The 27,224-nt window shown below is 40.9% G+C and overlaps 1 protein-coding gene across 5 annotated transcripts in view; it reads right to left on the reverse strand.

The window, feature by feature from the left end:
- TCF20 (transcription factor 20) overlaps window positions 1-27,224 on the reverse strand; it is a 130,227-nt gene that overhangs the window by 17,931 nt on the left and 85,072 nt on the right. For all 5 annotated transcript variants that reach the window (XR_010886367.1, XM_067310924.1, XM_067310913.1 and 2 more), the window contains exon 2: window positions 20,952-26,603. Coding sequence is in view for 4 of the 5 variants with exons in the window: in XM_067310924.1 (XP_067167025.1) it covers window positions 20,952-26,567 (5,616 nt within the window). In the remaining variant the exon portion in view is untranslated. The remainder of the gene's footprint in view (window positions 1-20,951; window positions 26,604-27,224) is intronic.

A 27,224-nucleotide genomic window follows, 5' to 3' on the forward strand; every position in this document is an offset into this window, starting at 1 on the left:
GGTCTGCAGAATATGTAGCCAAAGATGAGAGTCACAGAAATTCCTCACTTTGCATAGTAAATAGGATTTTGATTACAATATTTCAAAAAAATACTAGGAATATCTGACACAAAGACAGTTACTGACTGCTCTTCCTACTATTCTGTGCTATGCAGACAGTGACGCCTGTAGTTTGTATTTAAATGATTGAGCGAGGATGAAAGCAAAATTAGCTCCAGCCATAAACCAGGTGGCCCTCTTCAAATCAAAGCAGATGCAATTAACAGAAAAGCTTATTAGATGTCAGTTCTCATGACAAACACAACATCAGTCTTGAATACTGCCTTCTCTGTTCAGTTCTGCCAAAGCATCTTGAGCCTGATCTTTAGCATTCCCTACTAAATCAAGTCATATGTCTTTTAAGCAGCAAATGTGTATCATGACAAACCACTGCAGTATTTATGATGTAAGGAAAGTGTCCCTGAGGCCTAAAAAGAGACACCCAAGCAGTTTATTTTTGCCTGTCAGAACATGAATGCTTGCTTCCAAAGGTAAAAAATCTACAACAATATTTAAATGCACACCAAAATGCACAGACCTCTAGCCAAACTGTAATGTGATTATCTCTCTCATGGGAGTAAAACCAAGTTTCAGGTATAGAAAATGTCTTTTCCTGGCTATGAAATCAACCCCAGAAGAATATTATGTACTGGCAATAGTCCCAGATTCACCTATGCCAAATATTCACAAAGTGCAGCTTGAGGAGCTCTGAACCAGAGCTCTTTACCCCGCGTGCTTTATTCTCTCTTCTAGATGTGGCTGGCTGAGATTAATTATTCTAACAAGACAGAGCCCAAATTGACTATTCTTTTTGAACACAGATATGAATTCCAGTTTTGTTCCTCAGAGACATGCTGTCCTCCCCATTTTATCTAGTCTTTGAAGCACCATCACACTGTTGCAACACAAGAGGTCATTCTTCCCTAGAACACGGTGTCCTGTACAGGGCAGTCAACAGGAGCATAAGAACTACAGCAGTGGAGATTAAACTGCAGCTGTGTAAAAGATTTGTAAACGAATTCCTAACGCTAAAAAGGCATGTTTTAAAGAGTGCATGGTGTAATAAAACTGCAAACAAAAAAAACCCTAGCAAACTCAAAGCAAAATTTTTGATACTTTTCCAAATGCTAATTTAGCCTTTGAACTAATTCTTTAGTGCATCTAGTGTGGTTCATCTTGCTGTTCTGAAACTGTTGCGGTAGAAACACAACAGGCATTTTGACGAATTTTAAGTGTGCCTGTAGTGCTCAGCTGAGAATGGTATGGAATATTTTCATATTAGTTGTAGTTAGGACTGATTAGAGAGCAAAAGTGGGCAGTTAAGATGCCAAAGCATAAGCACCAAGTCTTCATTTCCCTTTTTCAGCCTGCCTGACCAACGAGATTATTACCAAGGTTACCTGCAGCTATGCCCACAACAGCAATCCCCCAGTGGACTACAATCCCACTGACTGCTCAAGGCAGAGATCATCTGCTGCTGCTGGCTCCCCTGCTGCTGAACAAGTCTCCATTCTGGCAGATGCTTCTGCTTTTCACAAGCCACTGACAGTCTAATGGTCCCATTTCTTCTACCTCCTGGGACCCCCAACCATCTGCTTCTTTCAAGGGAAGCTGGGGGAACCACGTACACAGTAACTACTCTTCTCTTTTGAGTCCTGCCTTCTTGACACACCACAATGACTGAATAAAGCAGATACCCTACAAAGGTATATGGTTCTAAAACAACTTACGAGGCTATCACTTAATCTTTGAAAGAGACTAATGCCATATGGTTCCCAAATATCTCCAGATGATTCTAGAAATATAGACCAGAGTGAATAAAAAATTTCCTAGATTGTCTCAATCTTCTTCTGCAAGACAGCATTGATATGCCTTGAAAGATATAAAGCAGCACAGTTCCTGCTTGTACATTCTGTGGCTTAGGCCAGAACCCTTATCCTTATATATTTACGTTTCAGAACAAAAATAAAATGAGGGATGCATACTACAATTAGAAAACATTCTAAAACCAAAGTAAAATAATGGAATTTCATACAGGAAATAAGTGAACTGTGCTTAACTGCCACTAATCACTCTCTTTGGTTCATGTGCAAATTGTCACCCAAACTCCATCCTGCAGCCATTCACCAGCAGATGGTAGCAGCCTGCTTGTCACTTGTGAAGGAATTATAGCATTCTTAGCCAGGGAAACAGCACTCAAGCTCTCATGGGAAGAGAAATTCCTTTTGCTCAGTAAGCAGCCTGCTTAACCTCCTCTGCCTGAAAGAGCTGGGGGCTGGTACTTGGAGTGTGCTCCCAATGGGAGGTGCCAACGGGTAGTAATCATTGCCAGGCATCTAATCATCTCCTGGCTCAAATTAAAAAAAAATACAGAGCAAAGACTGATTCAGAGGTCCTATCCCCACAATTCACTTCTAGCCACAAAGCACATATATCTCACTTACAATAGGCTGAGGAGACTGAAAAGTGTCATTTGGAAGAGACCCTCCATCCCTTGAACTAAATTATCAATAGTATTAAAGCCAGTTACACTGCCTCTACATCTTCATGCTATCAGCAGCCCATTTCTTCCTCACTACAGCTCATCATTCTCTGTCTACCAAAATGAAGTAACACCCAACCTGGAAGTGTGGAAAGTATGGGGACAGCTACCACAGCATTAGCAGAGCTGCTCTGATTCATTCAAAATATTTAAACATACTGTAATTGTATTTCCTTTGCTTTAAGTTTTGTTTTTTTTCCTGCAATATTTGTTCCTTCATTACTACAAGAGTAAACTCTTCAGACAGAACACTGCTCTAAATAAAAAGGTGTGTGTACTGTGGTTACCTGTTTTTCCTCCCTCAAATTTGTACCACATAGATGCTGGAACATAAACATGTCTCAGCTATGTGACCACCACCTTCTTCCCAACCAAGCACAGCTTCTTAGACCTGTGAAAAAAGTGATCCAAGTTGCCCCAAAAAATCCAGCCCTTAACTTTTCCTTTTGGCTCTGCATTGACACAGATAATGTCTTTGAGCGTACTGAAATCCCACTAACTGCTGAGTGGAAGAGCTTTACTGATGGGAAGCTGGGAGCCAACAACCTAGCCATCAGGAACCTTTTTAATACACCTTTCTGACACATTCTGAGGAACAGCAGGAACAGCTGCTTATAAGCAGAAATGAACTGTTTCTGCCTAACATTGCAATGTAAGGCATTTTCAGATGAATTTTCCACTATTATTCTTGTGGAGCAATTACCAAAGCTGTTTCAGCAAGGACATTCACAATAGATACCACTGGATCATGTTTTCTACTGTCTATAATCCAGAAGGTTTTTCTTCTTGCTGATCAGTTGCTTCTTTCAGTTTGTTCGCCAGTGCTCCACACTTAAGCCTCATTCCAAAATCCCTTCTTCCTAGCACCATTTTTTCCTTTGCTTTCTTTTTTCTTCCCTTTTTCTTTGCTTTGCTTTCTAGGTATCTCCTTGGTTTTCCCCTTCTTGTGTACCACCATCAGGGAACACATAAATGGAATGAAATGGCAAGCAACAACTAAAGGTTCCTTAAAAACGAAAGTAAGGAAAAAATGAAATATATGTAGTATTAATTATTCAGGTACAAGCCTTGAATTTACATGTTAGATGCATTTTTTCCACACCTTCTTCTTCATCTATTTAAATTCTGAGCTTTTAGGAGAAGAACTGCTTTTGTAGGATTTCAGAGTCCAGCTACAATATTATGAAATAGGACCTTCTTCTGACTATTTCTGATTAAACAGTTGGCAGGCTAAGCAGAGCACTCAGATTTAATATGCAGGCAAAAAGGCAGGCAACAGAGTCAGCAGGCAGGAGCATTCTCTTTCCTGGAAAGCTGGCTACCAAGAGACACCGTACTCCAACAAGCTCTGAGGGAAACTGCAAAACATTTGCTACCACACGCAATAGTGAAAAGTACCGTTACAGATGTGTTACAGGAGAAAGGAAGAAGTGATCTTGGAAGACTGCTGTTGAAAGGTATTGAGACAAAAACAGAGGGAGGTGGGGTGACATTTTTAGGAAGCAGGAGAGGAAAACAGCATTTTCACTTTGATGGGAAGATACTGAAGAAGTTTAATGAAAAAAGTTGCCTATGTGACTGGGGCTAGAGATAACAACAGAGTACTGAGGGATGCAGAATGATCACGTTCTATTTCTCTTCATAACGAATGCAAGTTCTCCAAAAACAGGCACAGAATATCAGAAAAAAATGAATCTTTCAATTAAAAAGAAACATCCTTATAAATAAAAGTGCTTCAAACTTGCATTATTAACAGGTATCTCTTGCCAGTGATGATGGAACTTCTGTAGCAAGCAAACCAAGTAATACTGAAGAAAAATAAACTAATCACTTAAGTAGAATTGGGCAGCTATCCTGAATACAAGCAACTAAGAACTAATTTAGATTTCAGCAAAGAAACAAATTCATGATCTGGAAGATGCCATCACTGTACTATAAAGCTGGATTAGGAAACACAGGGAAGAGTCAGAACTGCAATGCTGCATGGGCTGCTGAAGCACAAAGAGAAGCTGCAGCTCAAAATGGATGTCATGGAAAAAAAATAGAAGAAATACTAGAAATTTAAAAATATCTTAAAAACAGAAATCCTATTCAGTACATACAAAGTTGATTAAAATACAACAGAAGCACTGTAAATGAAGAAAGAACAGAGCTTTCCATCTTCCTCAACTTGGTGGAAAAAAGAAAGTAACAAGAAGAGAAGATTGCTAGTTTTGACAAGCAAAGGTTTGCCAGCACAGCTTTCTGTGGTCCTATTCTGACACTTAAGCTATTCCACTTTATTCATACAGAATCTCAAAAATGGAGCGAATAATAAGGTGACAAAATCTGTAAACTTTGCATCAAGTCTCAAACTGATGGCAAAGAATTGCAAAAAGATCTCACCATGCTGGATGACTAGATGATAGAAAGGAAATGAAACCTAATGTTGGTAAGTCCAAAGCAACTCACATGGGTAAAAATAATTTCACCTAGACATATATAAGATGATATACTCTAAATTAGCTATCACTACTCATGAAAAGAAAGGAGGAGTCATCCTAGATAGAGTTTTGAAAACATCACTTCAGTCCCTGCGACTGTAAAAAAGACAGTCAGAACATAAGGAATTATTAGGAAAAGAAATTGATAATGAAATCAAAATTATCATTAGATCTGTGTATCACTATAGCATCCTGACATCTTGAATACTGCATGTGGTCCTGGTCACCCTATCACTACAAGAATATGACAGATGAGAAAAAAAATATACAGGAAGACCACAGAGATAATGAGGAGCATAAAGAACTTCCATATGAGAACAGACTAAATGGAAAAGAGGTAATAGAAGGAGGACACAACCAAGATCTATAAAATCAAGTATGGTGTTCATAAGTCAAAGAAGTAGGAGCAAATAATGCGATCATTAAGCAGCTGGTTTAGAACTTAAAATAAACCTGCATTTTCATGCAGCAAATAATTAAACTGTAAAACTCACTGCCAAAGAATGCTGTACTGGCCGAAAGCAAGAGGGAGTTCAAAAAGAGATTAGACAAATTCACTAAGCATAGGTGTGTCAGTGTCTACTAAACACAGTGATCTGAAAGAAACTGCTGTGACAACTGAAAGCTGGGAGAAAATACTTAGGAGAAGTACCACTCTGTACATGACTGGTTTATTACACATCTCCCAAGATAACTGCTCCTGACCATTGCTGGAGACAGGATACCACAACAAAACATTTCATTCTTGCCCAGCATGGCAGCTCTTCCACAGACTCAGAGATTTGATTGTGAAATTCCACAATGAACAACAAAAAAAATCCTTGATTATTAAAAAGAACGTATGTGAACATAAAGCACCCAGAAATTATACCGTAAGGGCACGAGATGCAGTTTTTAAGACTTTTCAGTCTTCACCTCCAGAACAGAAAGTGAAGGCTGAGAAAAACTATAATGCTATACAAAAGGGTTGAAATTTGATCTAAGAGAGAAATTCGCTTTCAGTGATTAGAAGCTTAAATGTACATGAAGATACTCTGCAAGATGACATTGGTGAAAAGCTGAGAAAGCCATGGAGAATGGTGAACCCTCCCCGCTCCTCAAAAAATGGAAAGAAAAAAAAAAACAAACAAAAGAAAGGACCAAGCATAACTGAACTACAACAGAGTTCAGATACCTCAAGAGTAAACTGAAGGTTAACTTGAACAGATTTAGCAAAAGCAACAAAAAATTACCAATAACTTAAAATGATAATGAAAAAGCATGTTTAATTTTAAATTAAGCAGGTTAAGTATACCTCTTTATAGCCAATATATCTCACATGAAATATAATTTCAAATTAAAAGAATAAATAGACTAGCAGGTACAACAAGACAAAAAATGTATAAATCTTGTTTCCTTTGATGAAAAAGAACCACCTTGAACAAGAGAAGCATTTCAGGCCATCATGTACAAGTACAGGGGCTTAGAATTTGCTGAAGTATGCAAGTCTATCTGAAAAAACTTACACAGTTTATGTTATCTTGGCTATTCATTTGGGAACTTAAATGTGTAACAGTAAGTGCAATTTTGTTAAGAAAAGGCCTGAAAAATAGAAGAACTGACTTAAAAGAGGAAAAAGGAATTCAAATTTTGAAGCAGTGATTATGTGATAAGGAGATACACAATTATGGGAATAGCATACTCAGCAATGAGAGAGCATTTGCCACATCTGAATTTTCTGCCAGTACTTGTTTTCTTTCCTGACCATCATGGGCACTGATTACAGGAAATGTCCAAAATGTATAGAGAACATTCAAAATTATTATTCAGATTAATGAAAACTATTTTTTCTCTTTTCAGTGGTGCCCAGCAATAGGATGAGAGGCAATGGGCACAAGCTGAAACATGAGAAGTTCTGTAGGAACCTAAGGAAAAACTTCTTTACTGTGAGTGTCACTGAGCACTGGAACAGGTTGCCCAGAGAGGTAGTGGAGTCTCCATCCTTGGAGATATTCAAAAGCCATCTGGACAGGGTCCTGGGCAACGTGCTCTAGGTGACCCTGTGGGTTGGACTAGATGATCTCTAAAGGTCCCTTCCAACTTCATCCATTCTGTGATTCTGTGGAATGAGTGAAGGAAAGCAAAGGTAAATGTGCAGGTTTTTACACATGAGGTATCTGGTTTAGAAAGTTATAAAATTAGCCAGGATGGACTGACTGGAAGTAGAACATAAATTCTTGAAACTGAAAGAAGTAGAATGAGGGCAGAGCACAATGGCCTAGGATAAAATAATAACAAGTTAATTATGTTTGAGGCATGAAGGACATATATGAAAATGATGTTTTAGGAAAAAATTTAACACTATTCCAAACAGATGTTTACTCATTAATAAGGATGTCAATTCTTAAATTAAGATCTAAAGAAACAATCCTACTGCATGATCAAAATATATTCCATTGCAAGTAAGGATAGGTCAAAAAGGTCCCAAAGATCATCTTACTGCAAAATGAACAAACTGCCTCTCTAGAAGAAGGATAAGTCTGCAGCAAATAAAAATGGAACTGCTCAATACTTTTAAAGAAGAAATAATGACAACGAGAGCTCCTTCAGAAGACTGCTGAAGTAGTAGTTAGTGGCAGAGCTTTAAGGAGAAGGTGAGCAGGATGCAAAGAGCAGACAAAGATTCCTGACGTCCACTCGTGGCTGCTGCTACTACTTAGGAAAAGCAGCTGCAGATCAGCAGCAACAGTAAGCGAATTCAATCCTAGAGAAATGGAAAAGGTGCAATACTTAGGGAAGGAGAAAAGCCTAGGAGTCAATACATCCCTTCTCAATGCTGAGTTGTCAAGTAACACATCAGTCTTAAAAAAGTGAAGAAAAATTAAAACACAAGCTCATGAACTATGGCAAAAATAATCAATAGCTGAGGAAAACTAAACAGATTAGTAAAGTACATTGATGAAAAAGCCTCAGATAGAGAGGAGATGTTTTATGGAAAATAATGTCTGTTGGCCAAAAATCTGAATGGGTTTCAAAAGAAATATGTTATTTCACTACTCAGTAATAATCAGCAAAAAACCTACAAACCATGACATATGTGCTGCTCACACTGCCTATTACAATAGTAACTACTTTTCATGAATTCTAAACTGAGGCTATTCAAAAATATCCAGGAGCAGCAGGCTTGCCAAAGACACACAACATTGAGAAAAACTTCAGATGAACTAGTAGCAGTTTAGAAGTGGCAGCAAACATAAATAGCAGCAAAAGTCCAAGGCCGGATAGCATTCCAGCTGAATATTACAAAACAGCTGAGGTAGTGCCAGTAGTTTCCTTAAAGGATAAATTTAATGTTGTTCTACTGGGGAAACAACTTCCTCTGCCTAAGGATTAGGGAGTATGTAGTTCTCCCCAAATCTGAAGGGAAAAAAGACTTAATGAAGCTCTTTCAGGCTCAGACCATCACTGAATCATGATAGAAAGGCAATGATGTTAGCTAGCTATTTGCAAGCCACACTTTCGGTTTATAAACCTAGATCAAACTATACTAAGATAAAAAGGACTGGTGCTAGCCCTAGAATACTAGAAATAAGCCACTGTGTGAGATCAAAAGGAGATTTGATTCTTTTTTCACCTGAAGAAGAAACAGAAGGATAAGGGTCTTTTTGTTTTGTTTTTAAGCATATTATAGGCAAGCACACTCTCTTCTCACTTCTTATCCCTCCATCTTCTGAATGCTGTAGCCCAAAAGTAGAAGTGTAAGTCAGCAATAAAGTCTTCTTGGTTAGACAGCTTCAGAGAATCAGAAGGGAAAATTCTTCTTTTGGCATTAGCCTTGAAGCTATTTGTCCAGAAAACTGAATTTATGGCATCTTATTTGAAACTGTTGTTTCTCGTGAACTGCCTCTGCACATTTCTGCTTGGAGGAATAATACCTTGTGGCATCACTAAAGAATGCCTGTTCTCCCCAATAATAACTTATGACAATATGACACTTCAAAGGAGGAGGAATAATTAAATTTAAGTGTAGGAATAAAAACTGCATAAAAACCTCATAAAATACTTTTATATCCCTGTAATGTGAGTATTGGAATTGTTCTAATCCAACCCAAACAATTTCCTAAAATCAACATCTAAACAAATTCTTCATTTTCTGGAAGATGTTGGTTATACGTTGTGGCAACCTTGAAATTTTAGTCATAAATTTAACTTGAAGTGTCTTTCCTCCGAAAAACAGTTGACAATTAAATTTAATAATGATTTAACACAGGGTACCAGTACATTCAAGTTAGGTTCTCTGGCATTTTAACTTTCTTTAAGAAAAGCAAAAGCTAACATCAGACAAACACGTAACAGAACATTATTATCTTCTGTGGACCTGCCTCTAAAGGATACATGAACAAACTTTAAAGTGATTTAACTTACATCTTCTATGCAACTAAAACATGCAACCTCACATCACCTGCCTAATTTTACAATTTAATTAACAACATCTGACAATTTAAAAACATACCATACTTTCAATTTTCAAAGCGCCCTCCAAATTTGTCTCAATGGTCACAAAATCAGTGTTTTTTTCAAATTTACAGAATTATTTCTTGTCTTGACAGACTTGCCAAAGGCAACATAAGGAGTTTTTGACAGTATAGGGATGGGGTTTGAAAAGTTCATGGTTTTCTCAGAACTGAACTCCAGTACTAAAGCTGCTTTTTTTTAATATTAGAGAAATAGTTCCTTTATAGAAAAGTTCTCCTTTCAGTGACTCGTGTAAGGACACTCTCCTCCTTTTTCTCTCCTTTACTATTAAGTCTTTTCTTGAAGTTGCCAATTCTTCTTTAATAATCAGCAACTTTCTTAAACTCAGCAAGCTTAACTTCTTATTAGTAAAAAGAATAAAGTAAGGTGCTAGAGATGCAGTAAAGCTGCAGCTGACAACAGCGTAGTGCAAAGTAACAACAGCACCATATTTTGTCAAGTGATAAGCCATGAGAACAAGACAAATATATGGCTAAGTTAGAACTAAGGGACCTAACTGCAAATCAAAATAAAACATGAAAGGAGTGAAAAACAGAAAGAAATATTCACTAATAAGCAAAGATAATATAAACAATTTTTAACATCAACCTTTAACATTTTCTTAAACACAAGGAAAGCTTTGGGCGCAGACAATAATTAGCTGGCTGAGATAAGACTGAAGCGTATTTATGCTACAATCAGTTGTGCAACTAGACCTCAGGAAGAAATGCAATCTATTTACAACACAACAGCGCAGGTACTGACAACCAGCGCAGCTGTAGCATGTGGACCTCTCAGGGGGCTTGGCCACTCCACTGTTCAGTTGTGTCTTGGGTAGGTTTAGTAGCTTATGCTGAGTTCCATGTTGTTATGTCTACTCTCACCAAAAACTCAGCAAATCTGAAGATAACTTAAGTTGATCTATGTGATCAGAATCACACCCTGAACACTGTGAGGAGAAATACTCAAAAGAAATCACAGCTATTTCGGTCCTTCTAACTGAAGAGAAACATCTGCTTTGGTTTAGTCTGGCTGGCAAATCAGGCCGGAGGAAGGGAGGGAGCATCTGGTCCCTAAGACTTCTAGATCAGGGAATGGAGGGGGGGAAAAAAAAAAAAACACAACTGCCTTTTCATATATCTAGATGAGTAGAGGGTTGCACCTCAGTAATAGAAGCTACAAAGCTATCTATATTTAAGAACCACCTTAGATTAAAATTTAAAGTGTACCTTTTATTAAATTTATTGATTTGTGTAACTAGTAATACCATGCTAGAAAAACTTACTTTCTTTCTGAAGTCACAGTCTTGACCAGTCTGCTAACTTCCAGATGGTTTTAAGATACCATTTTTTGATTGCACAATCTCCTGCCCCATCCTACCCCTGGCTGTGCCTTTTCCCTACTGACAGTATGGACAGTACTGACACTAAATGTTAAGAAAGCTGGTCCTGCCAAAAATTAGTTTGATGAAGGAAAAAAAAATACAAGCTTGCAGGCTAGATAAGCTACCTGAATTACTTCGGGTAGTCACACAGCAGTAATGCTGGCAGAAGAGAAGGTGTGGGGAAACAGAAAGGCTTCTTAACAGCCATAACTCAGACTAGCCTAAGTTGCCAGTGAAGACCACCTTCAGAGCAGAATCTTCAGTGGAGCAGGAGCTGTTTATCAAGGCTTACTCTGCTCTCCTGCAGTCTCCTTCCCTCAACATTTAACAGCTACACTTCTACCCTTTCTCTACCCCCATTTTTGGTTACCCCATCTTATTCTACTTCCCCCTAAACCAAACTCATCTTTCCCCTCACTCAGCACACTGGCACAAAGCAATCAAGGACTGGTATCACAGTGGTAACTGGGGATTTTGCCAAGTTTAGTGAGGGATTTAGAGAAGAATTTTAGTAGTGGCAAGGAATGGGATAAGACTACAAAGCTGTAGGAGGAGAAACCAGCACTAATTTGAGGGCAAAAGGCTTTAAAAGGCTCTTTCAGGATGATGATAATTTTGATAGCTCCCTAGATGAGGACAAAGCCACAGCCAATCTTTGTGCCTTAGGTCCAGCTGTACTTTCGGCAATTTGCTCCTTTTCCTGCTCAACTCTGCAGTAGGAAGGGGCTGCTAGAGGAAACCAGAATTCACATCCCCGTATTCCCCAAACAGCTTTGTGCCTGCCTCTCCAGCTATATACCTTCTCAACATGGCTCAATCCACTTATGCTAGCCCATAGCTTTAGCAATACAAGACTGCTGTTAAGTGCTAATTGCTTACTAATGAAAACTAATCATCATGCAATTAAACTTTAATCACTAAGCAGCTGGCTGGGATCCAATCCATAACAATGAAGGTTCATTAATAACTTTTTTCAAGTCCTCTCTCCATGAAGACTATCCTATGCTTCACACAGACTCCATAGAAATGTATGAAATTCAGTTTGAAAATATTTCCTATGCTATGAAAAAAAATACAGAATGCAACAGTCTAAGAATAGCATAGTTTAGATTAGGTGAAAAGGAGTGTTTTAAGATTCAGAGAACCCAGACTCAAGTCCTGGCTTCCTTCATGACCTCAAACAAGATTCTGCAGTACAGAGAGAACAGAACCTCTTTTCTCTGACTCTTGTCTGTTCAGAGTAACATTGTCTGCCAAGTTTTAATTTTGCTACAGGTTCTAAAATTACTACATGAATACTAATCCTACTTCAGTTTTATTTTTACTCATCCTTCTAAATCCAGAGAAATTATGCTGACCTACTTCAGAACATATTTGACAATTTTCTTCTAACTCAAAACAGGTATTGGGGTTATATAACTAGTTTTATAATGGACAGCTAGATGGAAAATTTACCTTTGAAGCAACAGAAATTCAAAAATTGCCTATATTGTATTAAAAAAAGTCTTACACCACAGGCAGAGTTTCTCAATTCTGATCTGCAGCATTCCTATCCAAGCTTGGCTACTGCACAAAGTATTATTCTCATATAGCTTTTTAGGAACTTGGTTTGCTTTGTAGTGTTTGAAGAGCTTTCCTTTATTATGCATGGTAGAACATTAGTATAGCTGAAGTACTATTTTTGCTTACTCAGTGAACAAAGGCTTCAGGATAACATTTATTTTAAAAATAAAATAGAGAAACTGTAAAATATTTTATTTAAAAAGTCTTACAAAAGATAGAACATAATTCTAATAATCCATACAATATTTTATGAAGGAAAGCCATGAATTTTGACCTCCAGAAATTAACCTCTTATCAAACGGACAAAGCAAAGAAAGATTAAAAACAGTTTTTTCCAAAACAGGAAAACTATTTTAAAGAGTAAACTTTACACTTTTGCCCACCTATAATTAAATAAAGGCTATTTTAAATATGGCAGTGCACAGCAGAATAAGCTTCTCAAGTTTTTGAAGATCCTTCAGTACCTATTTGTTAGTAGCATTCTTCTACTGAGATTTAGGGGATACAGCTCAAGTGACTGTCATCTGTAACCTGAACAGGAAGAGGCCATCACTCAAGTCCAGTCCAAATTAAAAAAAAATAAAACAACAACCACTCTCCTCCCTAACTGCTGGGAATCTTAGAACTTTGTCAGCACAGCTTAAAAAATTTCAACCTAAAAATATATTTAAATGGATGGTATTCACTCACTACTGAGAATTTAGCAACAGTTTGGCACCTCTACAGTAACAGAGCAACTTAAAAGCCCATGAAAAAAGATTGTGCGAGTTTGTGGACAGCCAGACAAAAAGCTCCAAAGCTTTGTTTAGAAATCTCCTGCATAGAGAAGTCTTCATTCTCATCTGGAAGAGTTTCTTTGAAATTAAAGTTATTTAAATACATTTTTAAATGAAAATTATACACAGATTTTTGAGGATCCCTGATGCTTTATAGAAAGGCCACAACAGTGGAATGAACATGCTACATTTTACATACAAAACTTTCCAGTGCCCCTGGCTACAACTAACATAAGTGTTTAAACATTCTATTCTTTCCCAGCGCTCTATTGCCAGTAAATCTATTTTCCACTTTCCTTGCTCCACATGCTAGACAAACAGTAAAATATAAAACCACATGTAAGAACAGACATGATGCCCATACTGTGGGATAAGTTATTGGCAATGGAGTCAGCTATTAAAGATGCACAAAAATTACTTCCCTATCTAGCTTTCTTCTCTCTGCCACTATTCAAAAGGTTGATATGGGGAAATCTTTCCTCCTTTCCCCATACCATCTTTACATTTGAGACCTCAACTAAGGTGCCCTTCCTGCCATTTATAATCCAAGATCATCAATATGCTGCACCAGGTTCAGCTGATTTTTATTCACAAAAAGGGTAAGGGAAACAGGTTTTGTCTCCCAAATGTAATCAATGGCTTTCAGTCACTGAAGATACTGAAATATATGCACCAGAAGTGTAGGTGTGGATTCTGTCTGCTCACCTGTTTGGCAGCTGAGGATTCTGATATTAGCTCACAGCAGCTCTGTGTACTACAAAGAGATCTAGTACTAGTCATTCGCACTTCTAGGTCCCTACCAGAGGCAGGCGATGAACTGAGATACATCAGGAGCATCTATTAGGTTCTCATTTCTATGGTGGCGTACTCTCTGCAAACCAGGAGTCACGACAGCACAAGAGAATTTCAGCAGCACAGCAGATGGCAATGCCTTTCTGGGAAAGCTGAATCAGAAGTTCATTATTCAACCTGTCTTTCAGAATTTCTTCTCTACCAGAAATTTCAAGCTTTCTTATTTTCATAACACTGCAGAAGAATATTGAAGATGCTGCCATTTCTTGAAGAATGAAAATGAATGTTAATTTTACTAAGGCCCATCTTCAAGAAAGAAAGAGTATCTTTTCAGCTCAAATAACTGAGTATTTAGGCACAATCTATGGAAATTCAATCACTTGAAGGGTAATTGTACAAGGTGCCTTGAGATTTTGTGGCACTCCTCTTTTGGGGTTAAAGCACATTAAAAGCTGTTGACAGAGATAAAGACAGCAGACAATGTTCTCAATCTTCCCTTTTAAAACCACTGATAACATGCAGTTTTTAATCCATTACTCATTTCCCTTTCATCAGGGTACAAAATTAACAAGTTCCAGTGCCACTTCTTCCTACTCTGGAAATTCCTCCTTACTATTACAAGTCCAGGTGTGGGAAACAGTTTTTCCTTCCTGTATTTGTCAGGCATGGGAGCCTTTGAAGCAGCAAATTATTATTTCAGCTGAACCCTGACCCAATGCAGAACTTTACTTGATAGACTTTTGGCAAAGAAAAACTAAGGGAAAAACCATGCCAGGTTCTGCACATTTTTCTTCTCTAAAAAGAAGGATAATGAATAAAAGGTCAACATTCATCTCCTCACGTTTAAAAACAGTAGCATTGTTGGACTATAACACTTCCAAGTGATGGTGTCACCTGGGCACAATTTTGTGTTTTGGCTAACTTGATCTAATGGTTATAGTAACCAGTGAAAAGGGCCCTCCCTATCAGATGTAGCAAACATGGTCCACAGAGTAAGCTGATTCAGCTGGCTGATCTGGCAGAAAGACACCCCACCCCTGGCTACTCTTCCAACAGATTAGCTAGCTAAAAATCCACCCACTGTACAACTGCATAACTGGTAGATTTAGCATAAGGGAAACAGTGGGAGCAAGCAGCCTGCAAAGAGAATGAAGTAGGGTCACCCCTTTTGACAGCAACTTGCTCCTAGCCTGGCTGAGGTATAACAAAGCACACATGTGCAAAATGAGACATTCCAAATATAACTGACACTTTCAGATTCTCGGTGCTATACTATTTAACTTTGTGGGATTAGAAGCTGTTTCACTTTGTTTTTCCAGAGGTAGCTAACCTCCCACAATTTTCTCAGGCCATTCTGATTCCCTAATTTTGACATTTGATTAGCCACAGTTAGGAACCCTTTAAAAGCATTTACTTACAGCACGTAAGATAATTTTTGTCAGGTATTGATTTCCCAAATCTGAGAATATAAATAATAGCTTAATGCCTAGTGGTCCCTCCTAGGGACCTCCTGTTGCCCAATTTACAGCAAGAATCCAGAATGGGAGAAGTAAATGAACAAGAATGGTTCTATGAAAGCAAGAGAAGTGAACAAAAACTACTATAGATAGGCAATCCTTATCTCTTTTATGGCACGAATTTCCACAGATACATACTCAGGAGATCAGCTAGCAGGAACCTTAAGTGGTCAAGGACACCCTTCCTGTGCGAAACCAGTTGTTCTCCGTGAAGTCTGGATAGCACACATAAAACCCGTCTCGATAGAACAGCCCTGCAAACATCTAAAAAGGCACACTGGAAATGAGCCAGAAGCCTGCCACTGCCCAACAGTAATGAAAAATTCAAAGATCCAAGCATCAATTTGCAAAGAAAAAGACATGCATTTAGGTTCTGAACTTGTCTGAGCCTATACGACTTTGGAGAAAGCTCTTAAAAACCAAAGTCGAACCATTCTAACAGCCTTGTTAAATACATCAACTGTCCTAAAGCATGTAGACTTCTCTTCAAGTAAGCAATAGGCTTTCAAAGATAATCCATGAAGAGTCACACAGATAGCAAAATTCCAAATTGGTGAGAGAAAGCCCAGAATCACCTGCCATTATATAGCATATCATGGACAGATTTTACCCTTTACTGCTTGCTACTCTTAAGTTCTCCTGACTGAAATTGATGAGCCTTTCAGTAAAAAGCAGCATAGGAAACAGGCTCCAAGGACTTCCTTCGGTACATAAGGATTAAAAGATTTATCAGGCTGGGAATGAAGCAGGGAGGGCTAAAGCATTAAATTCTTGAGACCTTTTAAAGGGGATCTTTATTGGGGGATAAACAAGTTTTCCTTTCACAGAGCACTGTCAGCAGAAACAAGAGCCAGTTTTAACTTCACCAAGGTCAATTCTGAAAATGATAGGAACGAGAAAAAAAAAAAAAAATCAGAAATAATACCTGTGCTGGACCAGAGCCTCTGCCTTGGAAAAAGCCTGTGTTGTGTAAGAGCTCCAAGCAACAGCATACCACCTTCTAGTGAATGGCTTTTTAGAAATCAATAGTAGAACTATCTATCTCCTTGGACTTTGCAACTCAACAGGTAACACAAAGAATGTTTTTTGGATTTACTTACCGCTTTTTAAATTGAATACTGAAACACAATCAATTCTTTTGAAAATTAAATCTGTTCTGATGAGAGCTGCTAAAGGGGCTTGAAATTTTTGACATTTTCAACAGTAACCAAGATTTCATCTTGCAACAGTTTCTCAAGAGTAGGAAAATGATGAGGAGAAGATAAACAGAGCAGGAAACTTTTCTTAAAGATCTTTATAGTGAAGTCTGTGCAACTGTTAGTTTTCCAAATACATAAATTCAAAGAAATGGCCTGACATGACTTTAAGAACAGAGACAAAATAAATCCCCCACAGGAAGGACATGAATGAACTAAATCTAACCCAAGGAGGGCCAGGTCTCCAGATGTACTCTCAAACCTACTGCAGGAGTACCAGCCTTAAGGTTCCTGGTACCATGAGGTAAAGATCTTATCTTCAAATCACTTATGACCTGTTTTACTTAGCCCAAAACATGGTGTCTGACCACCCACAGTAATTAAGAGAGCTTTCTATGGGCAACAGGTGCACCCAGGACTAGGGGGACGACATTTTTTCAAGACTTCAGTTAGCCTTCAACCCCAAAATGCCAAGCTTGAAGGTCCGTTAACATCCTTGCCATGGTATAAGAGCCAAATACCAGTTTTAAGTGATTTACTGGAATTCTGAAGTAAGGCAATATTCCATTTACACAGAATGTGTTATATATATGAATTATTCACTTTCAGACTCATGACCCTTAATTTGCCATAAACCAACGTCTTCCCTTTCCTAGACCAGAACTAAGACCTATTCTCCTATGCTTGTGCAGACACATCTGTCTCCTCTCTCCTGCTAGCAAGCAGCTACATGGTTTGCCAATGTCTGCTTTTCCAAGACTAACAGTGATGAACTGCATGTCAGAGGAAAGAAAAAGAAGATGCACTTCCAAAGCAAGGAAGACGTAAAGAAAGAGCATATGCACCAAGCATAAGAAATCAGCTGTCTGAGCCAGAAGGCTGTCCTCAGGCAGCAGGGCAAAAGAGAGTCAAGTTCAACAGAGCCTTTTCACCGCCTGAGGATGGCTTGTGGCAGGTACGCACCTCTTAATATCTTGACTGCCATGCTCATGCTGGGTGTAACCCTTTCCTAACTGAAGGGGGAAGGATACACTGCTTCCATAGAAGAATCCAGCACTACATTTTGCTACAACAGGATAAAAGGTTAAAATCCAAATACTACTAGGAAAAAGAAACTATTCCATTATTTGTGACAGAGGTAAAGGAGAAAGATGGATTACTCTGACACAGCGCAGAAGAGCCCAGCATTCAGCTAGAACATCTGTTACGCTGTATCTTGTACAAACACAGTAACAAAACTCACAAAAATGGTTCCTCCTCCTACCATCTTAAAACTAGTTTAAAAAAATGGATCTAGACAGAACAGTTCTGAGAACTGAAAGGGTATATATTAAATCTCATAAACAAAGTGTAAGCAGGCTTTCTTATAGCCCTAGATAGGAAGAATTAGAAAGAAATCCTTTTCAAGTCAAATGACAAGATTATGAATCTGAGTGACAAGAAAATCAGAACAAGATGGTAGAGGATAGATTGTGGAGGATGTAGATTAAAAGCTGAGTTTGAAGTGAGAGTCTGAGAACTCATCATGAATTCAAGAATAATTTTTAAGTTTGTGACAGATGAACATGAAACTGGAGCAAAAAGGAAGCTCTACAAGTCTCTGGAATAAAGTGACTGCATTACCAAAAGTTACCCAAAGACATGGCATTCCAGGATACAGGGGAGGAAAGCAGAGGCAGAACTTTAGAGAAGCCCCACAAAAAGCTGCAATTGATAAACAGCCTCTGGGGAAAGGGGGTGGGGGGGTAACAAAAACAAAAAACAGAAAAACATTAGAAAGAAAAGAAGTAATCAAAAAAGGACACAGATGGGAAGCAGGTGGAACAACAGTTTAAGAAGAGCACAGCTGATAGTGACAAATTTAGCTGACAGGGAAAGGAAAATGAAGTACTAGCTCTGAACTTTAGCTAGGAAGAGATCATAGTAAACAGTGATTACAATAGCATTAGAGCACAATCAAAGACAGAGCGGAGGACAAGAGCCCCAGACAATGCACTCAAATAATTTTGAGATGAAAAAAGAGAAAGGAAATGAAGAGGTAGTTGCAAAGGCAAGAGAGGCCACAGGCTTTCTGTACACTTCAAAGATGGGAAATACTCATGTCTACATGTACCGTGAGGGGGAAAAAAAAACCCCTAAAGTTGAACAAGTGATTAAAGGAAAGAGAAAGTAGAGAGAAAGGACAGGGTTCAAGGGAGATAAGGAGACATTATTGTATGGTGTCAAAAGGGGAGATGAAAGGATTAAGAGGAGAAAAAAAAAATCTGTTTGTGACAAGGAGATGATCAGAACTGTAGGAAGAAAATGAGAAAGGGTAGGCCAAAGTGTATTCTGTCAGAAAAAGAGTCATGAAAATCTCATGCAGAGAAAGAACTAGACACCAAACATGCAAGCACCATAAAAAAACCCAAAAACATAGTGGATAATGGGCTGTGACTTAAGTTTGATTAGGGCCAAACAGCATAGTCATATTTCTGCTATGCACACTCCCTTTGCAGGAACAAAAGCACAAAAAGTATCACTGAGGGCAAATCAAGTGGTTCAAGAATTGCCAGAGAAGGCATTTGCTTTAAGAGAAACAAGAATCACAAGTGAAAGTGTGACATATCCTCAGAGCAGGAAAAAGGAAAAAAAACAGGCTGAAGAGACCTGAATTCAAATTGCTGGTGAACTACATGACACATGAAAGCACGGTGACCTTGCAAGTGGGATCCAAATGATGGTGAAGATCCTCAAAGAAACCTTGGTATTATCAGAGAGAGAGAGGAAATTCAGCAATCAGATCGGAACAAGCACACAAGCACTGCTCGAAGAAAACCAAATGAGATTAACCGTCTTTGTTTAATGGGAGACTAGAAATAAGAACGCAGGCCAAATGAAGTTAGGGCAAAGAAGCATGTAATTACTGTCAAAGAACAGTGCACAAGAAGCCAGGAATCAAACTTGAAGAGGAAGGCTCACGGGGAGGAAATGAGCGTAGAGTATGCGACAGTGCAGAGGGAAGAGAAGAAAAAAACTGAATCCTAGCACTGCTTAGAAAAGGAAGAATCTGAAGGCAACAGAAAAAATAGTCTAGCCCCTCTTCCATGGTCTGGCCCAGGACAGAAAGTATAATGGAAAAGATAACAGCAAATAAAGGGGTGCAGCATACTGATGATGGCTAAGATAAAGCCACATAGCTGTGGTTTTGAGATATCAGCTTCTATCTCAGATTATCAAGAATAGTGTCTCCATCCATAATCCAGAGGTTGCAAATAATCTTCTGTTCTCCCCCACACACACACACACTTTGATTTTACATATTTCTCCTCACTAACTGCATAGTCAGAGCCCCACACTTTGGAAAAAGGCAGTTATCAGTATGAATTGTAGGATAATTCCCATGCAACTCATCAGTACTAAAGCCACCTGTGTTTTACCCAATGCTTAAGACCTCTGTACCATTCTACTCTACCTCCCCTATTTTGTAGAAACTGCCAATTTTCCTACAGTTGTGTAATATGTCTTAGTGCCCCAGAGTAATCAAGTTTGGAAGGGACCTCTGGAGATCTCTGGTCTAAGCCCCTGCTCAAAGCAGTGCCAACTTTGAAGTTAGATCCAACTTCAGAGTTAAAACGGGTTGCTCAAGGCCTTGTACAGTCACATTTTGAGCATCTCCATGGATATTCTACAACTTCACTCAGCCTCTGTTCTAATGTTAGACCACCCTCACCCTGATTTTTTTTTGGGGGGGGGGAGGGGGGCTAATATTGAATTGGAATTTCTTTTATTGCAACTTGCGCCCATTGCCACTTGTCCTTTCACTGTATAATTCCAAGAAGAGGCCTGAAGAGTATTAGTATCTACCAGGACAGAATACAGAGGAAAAAATGGATCATCATAGTCATGAAGAAGGTCTGGACATCCAAATTTTGGGGGATTTTTTTTCCTCATTATCTAATTTTAATAGGTAATGAGCATTCAGCTCTTTGATGCCTGAAAAATCTGTCTCACCCGGGTGCAGCAGAGATCTAAACTAGGCTATTAAAAGGGCAACACTAGAGATTTACTTACAGATGAAAGATGATTGTTTCAGACTTGAGAGAAGGACAAGGAAAAAACTGTATTCAAAATGTTATATACATTGCAAATCATCTCATCATTTCATATAAGTTTAGGTACTCACCATTTCTCTTGCAATTTCCACAGCTTCCTGCAGCCCATAGAGCCTGCCACAGACCAGGTAGATCCCATTGGCCCAGAGAATACAACCCTCATGGACCCAAAATTCATTGCTGTCAAGAGGTAGTTCAGGAATTTGTAACTCCAGCTCAGCGCCACCTTCTGAAGTGGGCATAGAGGGTTTTGAGTCCAAAGGAGTCTTTTCACCACCACTGCCACCTTCAGTGGTTGCTTTTTTACAAGAAGCTCCCCTTGAAAGTGACCGAGAGGTTCCACTACAGTCCTCAGAGCGGTGCCGCCTCTTAAAGCGGGGATGAGCAGCTAGGCTTCTTTGTTCCTTCTGTTGTTGCTGTTCTTCCTCCTCTTCTGTATCTGTCTTGGAACCATTAGAAGCACTTTTGTGCCGTACCTTGACCTTGCTCTGCATTTCTGTGGCCCTCTTTGGAGGTGGGTTCTTGGGCAAGGTGGCTGCATAATCCTGGGGGTAGAAAGGACCAAAAAGGTCACCCATATTACGATAGCTGGCCCATTTGCCACACAGGCAGCAAACCAAATGCCCCAAGACAGAGGACTCTGTTACTACAGGGCCCTGCAGCATGAAAGTTGAGGTGGGCAGCACTTTGCTCTCCGCGTTGCTAGGAGGGGGCGTTGAAGATCTCTGTCCCTTCCGACCCCTCACCAATTTGTTCTGCTCCTCTTCCTCTGCATTAATGATTGTGCACACAGCGCCTAGTTCACACTTGTTGACCACATGAATGTAAGGGAAAAAGGACTTATTCTTGGTGTCAGTTTTATCTACAGACTGGGTAGCATATTTCAGCTTAATCTCTGGTTCTTGAGGCTCCACAATTGGAGCAGCCCGTCTAGTCTTCCGTTTCCGTGGCTGTGCTGCAGGTTTTCGCCTCTCCCTCCTTTGCCGCTTAGGTTTCGGCTCTCCACCAGCTACCCCTTCTGAAGATTGTGAAGGTACTGGTGGCGGTGGCAGTGGGGGTGGCAACTGCTGCTGCTGCTGCTGTTGTTGCTGCTGCTGTTGCTGCTGCTGCTTCTTCTGCTTGTTCACGCTCCCAATTGGCCTCCCCTTTTTCTTTCCAGAGGGAAAATATCCCTTTGGAGGGAAACCATCTGGCTTGGGTGAAATGTTTGTCACATCTCCATCTTTTTCCTCAGACCTTGGGTTTGGTTCAGAAGTAAACACACCAGAAGGGGAGATTGTTTTTGAGTCGGGAAAGGTCAGAGTTCCAGCTCCACTTACAGATCCATCAGACCTTCCCTGACCACCTGACTTCTGAGAAGGTGGTAGAACTCCACTGGATCCTGTTCCTTCTTTACTAATACTGGCAGTTTCAGGGGTTTCTTTCTTGGTTTTATCATCTTCATTGCTTGGCCACTCTTCTGAAGATCTTGGAAGAGTTATTTCACTGGTTGCATCCTGGCTTGCTGGCCCTACTTGATCTGACAGTATCTCTCCTTTTCTTTTCTCAGCCTCTGGTCCATGCCCAGCCACACTTCCTCCTTCAGGTCCACTCTTAAGGGACAGAATGTCATCAAGAGTGACAGTATCTGCACCAGTTTCAGCACTGTTGGTGGAAACACTTCTCCTAATATTGGGAGATGTAATTTTTTGAACAATAGCTTCCAGTTTTAATCCTCGCCCCTTTCTTGGGGGCAATATTTTGGTCTTAGCCGGGCTTGTAAGGGAAACAGCAGGGCAATTCCTATTATCAGGACTTGGCAGGTTCTTGAAGGAATCTCCCTTTGCAACCGGCTTGCCAACATCTTGGCTTTGAGATGAATGGGCGTAGGAGTTGTATGTTTTATCAGTTCCTTCTTTTGCTGAAGTCATCAGTCGCCCTTTGTCTTCAGTGCCACTGTTTTTCATATCCTGTGGCTGTCTTTTGGTAGGGATAGGCGAGATGAAAGAACGGACTCTCCTCCTCATAATTAATGGGTTCTGAGGAGACTGGTCTTCCTGGCCAGGGAGCCTGAGCATGGCATTACTAGGCTTGGGCAAATCTGTAGATTCCTCTCGTCTATGTCCATCGCTTTCTTGAGGGCAAAACCTTTTTTGGTTGCCTACTCCAAGAGGGCCACTGCTTTTGGCAGGAGAAGTTTGCCGGGAGAGGTCCCAACCAGATTCATGTTGTTGCATCTTCTGGTTACCATGTTTCAGTTCGGCACATTTGCTCTGAGCACTATCACTCCCCATAAGACAGCGCCCAGCTTCTTGGCTTCCAGTATCATGATAAGAGCTACCTTGAATGTACATCATCCCATCCTTGTCATTTTTCAAGGGACTCCTTACTCTTTCTAGAAACTGCTGTTGTCTTGGGCTCTTCCTTGCCCCTTCCTGTCTGTGCTGAGCTGCAGCAATCACACCCTGAGCAGTGCTGCTTGCCCAATCTTTGTATTCTTCTTGCTGTTGCTGGTATATCTGCCTCTTGTAATGATACTGGGAATTTAAACTCTGGTTAGGGTCACCAAAAGCATGAGGCCTAGCATTTGTGTGATATGCTGAAGCCAAAGATGAGCCTTCTGAATTCTGAGAGTATGCAGAATGCAAGGAACCCCTGTTAACTCTTTCAGATAGTGTCATGTGTGGGTTCATGTGATGCAGATCTGTTCCTGGGCCTCTGCTTCTGCCTGGTGACATTTTCAGCTTATCTGCAAGATCCTGAAATTGAGAAGGTGATTTACCCCTGCTGCTTCCAGTTCTGCCAGGTGCTCGCCTCATCTGTGTTGATCTGTCCTGCTGAGGAACGTAGTCTGGACCAGAATCAGAGACTGCAGCTCCAGGGCTAGCATTGCCTCGGAAAGATTCATGCTTGATGCCAGCAGGATGACAATGGTCTCCTGTTTTTTTATTATTGAGACTAGCTGAGGTCTTTGACTGTTCAAAATCTTCTTCTTTGATTTGCCCACTGTGAGCCTTCATCTTTGTTTCCATGGATACTAAACCACCAGGAAGTATTACTGACTGGCTTAAGCCAGGAGCAAGACGTTCACTCCGTCCACTTCTGGCCTCAGGACCTATGTGGCCCATTGGGTGAGGGCCAGGATCTCTGACAAGCTGCCTTAATGGAGATATGTCACAGATCACTGATCTCCTCTCTGAGAGTGCTCCCCCTTCATGGGCAGAAGACTGAGACTCTACCTCAAACTTTCTAGCAATAGGGTAATCAGCTAGATTGATCTGCTTCATGTCAGGAGCTGTGCTGCTTGATTTCCTATCCCAGGGACCCCAGTGAGGGCCTTCTAGGAGAGACCCCATGCTTTTGTTTAGGAGGCTTCTATTGGTCAATTCATTGGTTTGACTAATTAAGATGTTGGGCCTCATGGCTCCCTCTAAACTCCCAGCCATCCCAGAATGTTCCTGTGCATTCCTAGAATATCGTCTGTCCGGATGATGGTGATAACCCTGTAAGACCTCCTGCAGGAGGCTAGGAAACTTCTCATTCCGGCCTTTGCGCTCACTGTGCCCTGGAAAATCCCCTTTTTCTTGACCAGGATACTGTGGAAAGCCACCAATGTTTCTCTGTATACCAGCTGCTATATTATCCTTGTAACTATATCTTAAACTGCCAGGAGATTTGGAAGGTTCTGTTCTCACAGGAAAATTTGACCCGACGACTGCATGGCCAGGCTGGCTGTTCCCCTCTCCATTATGGTTAGTGTTATCTCCACTTTTGCTCCCTTTACTCCCTCCTTGAGCTTCTGGCTGTGGTCCTGCATGCCCAGCTTCTTTTGCTGCACTAGCACTAGCTGGCACCTGGGTGGCTGTGGAAACATCATCTTGCGCAGGTTTATCTTGCCCACCTGACTTTTCTACTCTTCCTGTCATGGCTTCTCGAGAGACAATCACCCCAACTGCCTTTTCATTCATTTTTGGAGTAGTTTCCACTGCTACCACGGCTTCCTTCCCATCAGGGGAGGCCACATCTTCCCTAGCTGCAGGGCTGGTGCTGAGTTTTGATGGCTCATTCTGAGAGCCTTGTGCTGGTGAGGAGTTGGATCTCTCTAAATTACCCCCTTTGTAGGTGGTGTCTGAGCTGGTGCTCTGGCCACTCAGCTGCCTCACCCTCTCCCCATGATCCTCTGAACTGCTGGAACAACCACCATCAAGAGACTCTGCCAAGGGAGACTTAAGCTGCTCCTCTGCCTGGGAGGAGCCTTCTGAGTTTGTGCAGCTGTCAGCCTTCTTTGAAGAGGATGACCTTTTGGAACTTTTTTTCTGAGGTGCCAAGGCATCTGAGAGCAACATGTGCTGGACAGTGTTAGGCAGATTGGCCACTTGAGAACTTAGAGCACTTAAGCTGCTCAGCCCTGGATCTGTGAGCCTTTTCTCCTGCAGTCCTTCCAGCCCAAACCCCTTGAATCCCCCTGCATGAGCATTGGGACTTGGCATCATAGATGGTGTGGGGCTAAGCTGGGGCATCATCTGCAAGATTCGGTTTCTAGAACCCATGGACATATTGCCTTGCCCACATTGGAGATTTTCTCCACCTGGCATGAGAGGAGAAGGGGTAGAACTGCAGCTTGGAGACTGAACCACAGATGCAGCAGGAGATGGATTAGAAATTGGACTGAAGTTCTGGTGGAACTGCATTGGTGATCTTACAGGAACTTCAGCTTGGCTGTACTGTCCCACTTGACTTTGAAGAGAGAGTTTGGTGGCAGCATTTGAGTACTGCATTACATGCTGAGGTGGATGCTGCTGCTGCTGCCCCTGCTGCCCACTCTGGGGTAGCTTAGACTGCTCAAAGCTTTTCATTGGTTGAGCCTGAAAGCTGTAGTTGGACTGGGTCCCATATGCCTGTGCACTGGAACCCACAGCATGGCCTTCATACTGCGATCCAGAATTCACACTGTAACTTCCATCATAGTTCTGTCCCGACTGGCCAAAACGCTGTGGGGAAGGGAAAGAGGAGGAGGAAGAGGACGAAGGTGGCTGATAGTGTTGGCTGAACTGACCCACTCGTAACTGGTACCCAGAAGCAGAGGAAGGCAGGGTGGATGGACGCTGCATTGGCTGCAAGTGTGAGGTGCTGGAAGCAGACTGGCTGGAAGCCTGGGGTAAAGGCTGATGAGACTGATAGATCTGCTGTCTCAGCTGCTGCACCTGCTGCTGCTGGCTAGAAGCCTGCTGCTGATACTGGGCACTCCCTGGAGAGAAAGGGCCAGTATAATCCTGTTGGTAGTGGGATACACCCCCAAGGCTCGAGTGTTGTGTTTGAAACTGGCCCACATGTCCCTCACTCCCATACTGACTCCCAAAGCTACTCCCCTGAGGGGGCCCATAGCTCTGTACTGGTCCAGAAGGCCTGCGCTGAGGTGGCTGCTGCCCTCCTGATGCCACTGGATCTTTGTTGGCAGCCATATAGTAAAATTCTCCTGCTTCTTTTCTGAAACCCTGGTAGCTCTGATGGCCAGAGCTCTCACCAGGCATTGCTGTAGAGGCGCCTGTTGCTCCACGACGTCCACTGCCAGCACCTCCTCCAAAGCTCTGGAACATCTGGGCCTGCTGGCGGGGGCTGAATTCTTCCAGTCGGGATGAACTGTGCACTTCCTGCGGGTAGTTCTGCTGGTTTCCGTGGTAACTACTTTGCTCCCGAAAGGACTGCATGCTGTTCAGCAGCAGAGTGACAGCTCGAAAGCCCTCCTAAAGGGGTGGAAGAAAAAAAAGAAGTATAGCACGCGTATCTCCCAGTCACACGAATACCACTGTTCAATTTTACAGTTTTAACAACAATTAACATCTAGTATTTGTCTCCTAACTTCTAGTACAGGATCAAGGCCTAGTCCCTTTGCTTGTGCTTTTTTGGACCTTCTAGGCAGTGCAAGTAAGAGGAATCACTAATTTCCAAGAACAACTAAGTTTGTATCCTACCACCAGTTGGAGCACTTATTCAGTATTAATATTTCCCTGCAGTCACTAACTGGGTCAGTTTATGTGCCTCAGAGGAAACAAACTTTCAGCAGTATTTTGCTAAGCAAAGAAGGAGAACCACCATCATCCTTGACCTATTCTCTAAGGCTAATACTGGAAATACTGTGCTACAACATTGAAAGAGGTAATCATTCTCAAAACATCCTTGGATCTGCAGTAAGAATGATACCCAAGGGCCCACATTTCACTCAAAGAGATCTCTAGTAGAAAACACTCTAGATAGAATTGACCGAAGTTCAAACTAAGATACTCCAATCAAAAGGCTCTATGGGAAACTGGAAGAACTGACACCAGCATGCTCAAATACACCTGTTCCATGCTCTGTTCCCAACT

This window comes from Apteryx mantelli, chromosome 1, assembly GCF_036417845.1.
Source record: "Apteryx mantelli isolate bAptMan1 chromosome 1, bAptMan1.hap1, whole genome shotgun sequence".
NCBI lineage: Eukaryota > Metazoa > Chordata > Aves > Apterygiformes > Apterygidae > Apteryx > Apteryx mantelli.